At 43.6% G+C, this 7,220-nt stretch overlaps 1 protein-coding gene across 1 annotated transcript; it reads left to right on the top strand.

Moving 5' to 3' along the window:
- The first annotated feature begins 1,404 nt into the window (after window positions 1-1,404).
- Window positions 1,405-3,325, top strand: LOC129531638 (large ribosomal subunit protein bL36m-like). Its single transcript, XM_055378048.2, has one exon. The coding sequence runs from the start codon at window positions 1,417-1,419 to the stop codon at window positions 1,819-1,821; it is 405 nt and encodes a 134-aa protein (XP_055234023.1). The 5' UTR covers window positions 1,405-1,416; the 3' UTR covers window positions 1,822-3,325.
- Window positions 3,326-7,220: the final 3,895 nt, after the last annotated feature.

Here is a 7,220-nt window from a genome sequence, read left to right as displayed (position 1 = left end):
CTTTTCATGCACATTATCACTTTGCTATAGAACAGCAGTTCTCAAACTTTTTGATCTTATCCCTTTACACTCTTAAAAATTACTCAGTTTGGCTGATGTGGTGGCTCACGCCTATAATCCCAGCACTTTGGGAGGTCATGGAGGAAGGATCACTTGAGCCTGGAAGCTCATAGACAATCCTGGGCTGGGCAACATGGCAAAGCCTCTTCTCTACAAAAAATACGAAAGTTAGCCAGGTATAGTGCCGAGTGCCTGTGGTCACAGCCACTCGGGAGGCTGAGGTGGGAGGATAACTTGAGCCTATGAGGCCGCAGTGAGCCATGATCGCACCACTGCACTCCAGCCTGGGCAACAGAGTGAGACCCTGTTGCAAAAAAAAAAAAAAAAAAATTGAGATTCCTAAAAAGCATTTTTGTTATGTGGTTAACCATCTCACAAATTAAAGCATATAAACATTTTAAATGTTTACATATTAATTATTTTACAAATAACTATAATAAACCCATTAAATGCTAACATAAGTTGATATTTTTTATTAAAAATAACTTTTTTCCAGCCGGGCGCGGTGGCTCACGCCTGTAATCCCAGCAGTTTGGGCGGCCGAGGCAGGCAGATCACCTGAGGTCGGGAGTTCAAGACCAGCCTGACCAACATGGAGAAACCTCATCTCTACTAAAATTACAAAATTAGACGGGCGTGGTGACGCATGCCTGTAATCCCAGCTGCTCGGGAGGCTGAGGCAGGAGAATTGCTTGAACTCGGTAGGCGGAGGTTGCAGTGAGCCGAGATGGCGCCATTGCACTCCAACCAGGGCATCGAGAGTAAACTCCATCTAAAAACAAAAACAAACAAAAATATTTCCAAAACAAAAAATACTTAGTGTGAGAAACTATTTTGCACACTAAGATTTACATTTTTGCAAATCTCCTTAATGTCTGACAATAGAATACACTGTCTCCTGTTTGTTTCTGCCTTAATCACGTGATATCACAAATCATCTAACCTCTGGAAAATTACATTCTGTGCCAGTGAGCAAACGAGAGTGAAAAAGGCAAACAAATTTTGTTTTGTTTTGTTTTGTTTTTTTGAGATGGAGTCTTGCTCTGCCTCCTAGGCTGGAGTACTGTGGTGCGATCTCGGCTCACTGCAACCTCTGCCTCCTAGGTTCAAGCGATTCTACCTCAGCCTCCTGAACAGCTGGGACTACAGGCGCGCACCACCGCACCCAGTTAATTTTTTTTTTTTTTTTTTTTTTTTTTTTTTTTTTTTTTTGTATTTTTAGTAAAGACAGGGTTTCACCATGTTGGCCAGGCTGGTCTCAAACTCCTGACCTCGGGTGATCCACCCACCTCAACCTCCCAAAGTGCTGGGATTACAGGCGTGAGCCACCACACCCAGCCACATCTTAGTATTATTATGAAAATAGTTCCGCCGCCATCTTTCTTCCTGGCAGGGGCCGACGCAGGGACCGGCGCGGGGGTGAGAGCGCGCGGCCGGATTCACCACAACATGGCAAATCTTTTTATAAGGAAAATGGTGAACCCTATGCTATATCTCAGTCGTCACACAGTGAAGCCTCGAGCCCTCTCCACATTTCTATTTGGATCCCTTCGAGGTGCAGCCCCCGTGGCTGTGGAACCCGGGGCAGAAGTGCGCTCACTTCTCTCACCCGGCCTCCTGCCCCACCTGCTGCCCGCGCTGGGGTTCAAAAACAAGACTGTCCTTAAGAAGCGCTGCAAGGACTGTTACCTGGTGAAGAGGCGGGGTCAGTGGTACGTCTATTGTAAAACCCATCCGAGGCACAAGCAGAGACAGATGTAGACCCTTTCCCTCCAGAGTCACGCACATACTCGTCATCGCGTCTCTTGGGAGAATGGTTGTATCTTACGGAAGGAATTATCACATCAAGGAGTCAGGGGAAAGTGACTGGAAGCAAACGCCCTAAAAGTTACCCATCACGTTTCAGTGTAAATGAGTAACTATAGAAGACATTGCATTATCTTATTTCCAAAATGTTCCAATTAAAAAACATTTTCCTATTTAAAAAAAGAAAATAGTTTTGACCTCTCAGACCCCTGAAAGGATCTGACGGCGCCCTAGGGCCCCCCACCACTCTTTGAGAAATGCTACTCTACAGAAAGATTTTACCAAAGTGTACTGTCATCACTGTGCCCCTTTTTCTGTACCTTCACCAACATTGGGCATCATCTTGCTTTTTTTTTAGCCTTTGCTGATTTGTTAAACAAAAAGCAGGATCTCTTCGTGATTTTAATTTGCATTCTGAAAGGTTCATGATTTTTGAATTTATATTTTTTCTTTTATAAACCACCTCTTTATATCCTTTGCATGTTTTCTTTCTGGGATGGGCATTTTGTCTTATTTATTATAAGAGCACTGTTGTTGTTGTTTTTTCTGGCTCTATCCCAGGCTGGAGTGCAGTGGCGCGATCTCGAATCACTTCAACCTCCGCCTCCCAGGTTCAAACGATTCTCCTGCGTCAGCCTCCCCAGTAGCTGGGACAGGCGCCGGCCACCACGTCCGGCTAATTTTTGTAGCTCTCCACTGAGAACAAGGTGACAAACATGGAGTTTATTGTACCTGTGTCAGATCAGGATTAGAAGACTGGAGACCTGTGAGTCCCCTGTTCCTCACAGGAGAGGAAGTGGCCCATCTGGGTGGGCTTCTTGGCCTCAAGCCAATGCTGTGATGCCCAGTAGGGGGCTGTCTCACTGTACCCTAAGGTGGGGCCAGTTTATACCCAAAATTTTAACAAGGGATTTGGGTATCCAAGATGTTAAAGCTTTGTTAGGGGAAAATAGGCTAAGCCCTCATGACCCATTTCTTCAGAAAAGATGTTTTAGAACAAGAAAAGGAAACTAGAATTTAACAGTCTGACAGGATATTCTTGCTAACCACAACTTTACAGAATTATAGTTTAGCCATAGAGGTCTTCTCCTTTCTCAACTTTTGCAGATCTCTCCAGTAAATGCCTCTACTGCTTGACTGCTTTCTGAAATAGGAAACCATTACAAAGTAGAATTTGTGTCCAAAGTGACTAGGCCCAGTTAGCTGGGATTTTCTCCATCCTTAAGCACACTGGAGATTTTTCTTTGCCAGTTTGGCAGGTGAAAAAAATGGTATAGCATTGTTTTAGTTTTCATTTCTTGGATTACTGGTGAGTAAAAAGAAATGTTATGTATCTCTCAGCTGTTTGCATTTCTCCTTTAGTGAATTGCCTATTCGTATCTTTTTCACCTTTTTCTATTGGAGTGTTCATATTTTTCTTAATGATTGAGGATCTTGTTATACAGTAAAATATTAACCCTTCGACATATAATGCATTTTTTAATGTGTCAGTTTTCTTTTAACTTCTGCTCTGCAGAAGTGTCTAATGATTAAGTAGCTAAATCTATCAATCTTTAACTTTATGGTTTCTGTCTTTAAAGTCAGGTTTGGAAAGTCCTTCCCTAACTTCAATAATTGTTTTTCAAATTTTCCTCTTTTTTCCTCCTAGTATTTTATATTTCCATTTTGTTATACTATTTAAATCTAAAGCATCTGACATTTACTTGGGTATATATTATATATGATGGGAAGAGCTAGTAATTTTTTTTCCCCAAATTGCGGGCTCGTTGTCCAATGATATTTATTGAATAATCCAAGAAGGGAAAATATGTGGCCCGAGTGAATCTGTCTCCCCTTCCTGGGCCCCCGGAAGACATTTCTAATCAAATGCAGAACTCCTGGCTAAACTCAGACTAGCCCTCACAGCCCGATTAGAACTGCAAGCAGCTACCTCCAACCTACGAGATTTGTCATCAAGATGAAACATTTTGTCATTCCCTAAGTAATCTATCCTTTTTCCTATTGATGTGTTACTGACATACCTGTCTTTTCTTTCTGTGTTACTGACATACCTGTCTTTTCTTTCTGTGTTACTGACATACCTGTCTTTTCCTGTGCCAGCTCCACACTGTTTGGTTATCACTTCCAAGTACTAAATGGTAATGACTGGTAGCACCAGTCTTATACCATTTTTCAACATTTTAAAATTATTTCCTCAAACAAAAGTCGGACTCAGAATATGTCAGAAAAATATTTAAAAATAAAAAATAAAATTATTTTTTCTCATTTAAACTTTTGATTTTTATTACATCAAAGTATTTCCAAAATAAATTAAAATTTAAAATTCATATTAGATTTTCCAATCTAGGTATACATAGTGTTTCATTCCATTTTTAAAGATTCCCTTTATTTCTCTGAATTTTTTTTTTTTCATAATGTCTTTCACATTACTGGTCGACTTTATTCCTGCATATTTCATATTTGTGGTTGCTATCAGAAGTGGAAGTTTTGGCAGGGCGCAGTGACTTACGCCTGTAATCCCAGCACTTTGGGAGGCCGAGGTGGGGGGATCACTTAAGGTCAGGAGTTCGAGACTAGCCTGGCCAACATGGTGAAACCCTGTCTCTACTAAAAATACAAAAATTAGCCTGGCTTGGGGCTGGGCATCTCTAATCCCAGCTGCTAGGGAAGCTGAGGTAGGAGAACCTCTTAAACCCAGGAGGGGGAGGTTGCAGTGAGCCAAGATCACACCACTCCACTCCATCCGGGGTGACGGAGTGAGACTGTCTCAAAACAATAAATAAATAAATTTTAAAAAATAAAAGAGTAAAATAAGTGGAAGTTTTTAAAATATAATATCTCATTTCTCACTCTGTCACCCAGGCTGGAGTGCAGTGGCATGATCTCAGCTCACTGCAACCTCTGCCTCCCAGGTTCAAACGATTCTCCTGCCTCAGCCTCCCGAGTAGCTGGGATAACAGGGGTGTGCCACCATGTCAGGCTAATTTTTGTTGTTGTTTTTGGTTTTTGGTTTTTGAGATGGAGTTTTGCTCTTGTTGCCCAGGCTGGAGTGCAATGGCGCGATCTCAGCTCACTGCAACCTCTGCCTCCCAGGCTCAAGCAATTCTCCTGCCTCAGCCTCCCGAGTAGCTGGGATTATAGGCATGCACTACCACGCCCTTCTAATTTTGTATTTTTAGTAGAGACGGGGTTTCTCCATGTTGGTCAGGCTGGTCTCGAACTTCCAACCTGAGGTGATCCGCCCACCTCAGCCTCCCATAGTGCTGGGATTACAGGCGTAAGCCACCGTGCCTGGCCTTAATTTTTGTATTTTTAGTAGAGGTGGGGTTTCACCATGTTGGCCAGACTGATCTTGAACTCCTGACCTCAAGTGATCCTCCCACCTTGGCCTCCCAAAGTGTTGGATTTACAGGCGTGAGCCACTGTGCCTGGCTTTGTTTCTTATTACTAGAATGTAAGCTTCATGAGAGCAGAGTCCACATACCTTTTGTTCAAAATAGCCATAGAGCTGGCCGGGCATGGAGGCTCACACCTGTAATCCCAGCACTTTGAGAGGCCAAGGTGGGCGGATCACGAGGTCAGGAGATCGAGACCATCCTGGCCAACATGGTGAAACTCCATCTCTACTAAAAATACAAAAATTAGACAGGTGTGGCAGCACATGCCTGTAATCCCAGTTACCTGGGAGGCTGAGGCAGGAGAATCACTTGAACCCAGGAGGCAGAGGTTGCAGTGAGTCGAGATCGAGCCACTATACTCCAGCCTGGCGACAGACCTAGACTCCGTCTCAGAAAAAAAAAAAAAAAATAGCCATAGAGCTTAAGAAACAGTGCCTCCACATTGTAGTTTCTCAATAAAAGTTTTTAAATGAATGAAGGAATAATGGCACAAAGCAATGCTATTATCTTAGTGTTATTAATTTGTAACAGGCGCCGGGCGCAGGGGCTCACTCACGCCTGTAATCCCAGCACTTTGGGAGGCCAAGGTGGGTGGATCACCTGCAGTCAGGAGTTTGAGACCAGCCTGGCCAACATGGTGAAACCTCGTCTCTACTAAAAATACAAAAATTAGCCAGGCGTGGTGGCGTGTGCCTGTAATCCCAGCTACTCGGGAGACTGAGGCAGGAGAATTGCTTGAACCCAGGAGGTGGAGGTTGCAGTGAGCCGAGATTGCATCATTGTACTCCAGCGTGGGCAACAGAGCAAGACTCTGTACCCCTCGAAAGAAAAAAAGATAGAGAGAGAGAAGAAAGAAAGAAAAGAAAGAGAGAAAGGAGAGAAAGAAGGAGAAAGAAGGAAAGAAAGAAGGAAAGAAGGAAAGAAGGAAGGAAGGAAAGAAGGAAAGAAAAGAAAGAAAGAAAGAAAGAAAGAAAGAAAGAAAGAAAGAAAGAAAGAAAGAAAGAAAGAAAGAAAGAGAAAGAAAAAGAAAATGAGCAAGGAAGGATTTGGTGGCAAGGAGGTCATTGGTGATCTTAGTGAGTGTGGGGAGTATCTTTGTTGGGCTGGGGCGAAAGCCGCCTGTGATGGTTGAGGAGAGGTGACAATATGCAGACTGCCTCTGGGCTACTCCTTCAAGAAGCTTAGCAGGGCCAGGCGGTGGTTCACACCCACAATCCCGGCACTTTGGGAAGCCAAGGCATGAGGATCACTGGAGCCCAGGAGTTCAAGACCAGCGTAGGCAACATGCTGAAATCCTGTCTCTTACAAAAAATACAAAAATTAGCTGAGTGAGGCTGGGTGCGGTGGCTCATGCCTGTAATCTCAGCACTTTGGGAGGCTGAGACAGGCGGATCACTTGAGGTCAGGAGTTCAAAACCAGCCTGACCAACACAGTAAAAATCCATCTCTACTAAAAATACAAAAATACAAAAATTATTGCACCACTGCACTCCATCCTGGGTGAAAGAGTGAGACTCCATCTCAAAAAAAAAAAAAAAAAAAGAAAAGAAAAGAAAAGAAATTAGCTCAGTGTGGTGGCTGGCGCCTGTAGTCCCAGCTACTCCAGGGGCTGAGGTGGGAGGATTGCTTTAGCCTGGGAGTTCAAGGCTGCAGTGAACCGTGATTGCGCCACTGCCCTCCAGCCTGGGCGACAGAGCGAGATCTTGTCTCAAAAAAAAAAAAAAAAAGAAGAAGAAGAAGCCACTAAGCTAAGAGGTAGGTACTAAGTTGAAGGGGAGACAGAATGGAGATAAGGATTTGGGTTTTTTAGGTGGTAGTGACACAAGGATGTTCATAAGCTGAAGAAGAAAAGACCAACAAACAGACTAAACATTTGAGAATGAGACAGAGGAAAAAGCATATGGAGCAAAGCACAGAGGTCACAGGGTGTGTGGCCAGCAGTGGTGGGGACGCTGC

Source organism: Gorilla gorilla, chromosome 12, assembly GCF_029281585.2.
Source record: "Gorilla gorilla gorilla isolate KB3781 chromosome 12, NHGRI_mGorGor1-v2.1_pri, whole genome shotgun sequence".
Classification (NCBI taxonomy): Eukaryota; Metazoa; Chordata; class Mammalia; order Primates; family Hominidae; genus Gorilla; species Gorilla gorilla.
Note: the sequence above shows the minus strand (reverse complement) of the source record. Positions and strands in the feature narration are given on the sequence as shown.

Coding starts and splice junctions, on each gene's coding strand:
- LOC129531638 (XM_055378048.2), top strand. CDS start 1,417: ATGAAAATAGTTCCGCCGCCATCTTTCTTCCTGGCAGGGGCCGACGCA.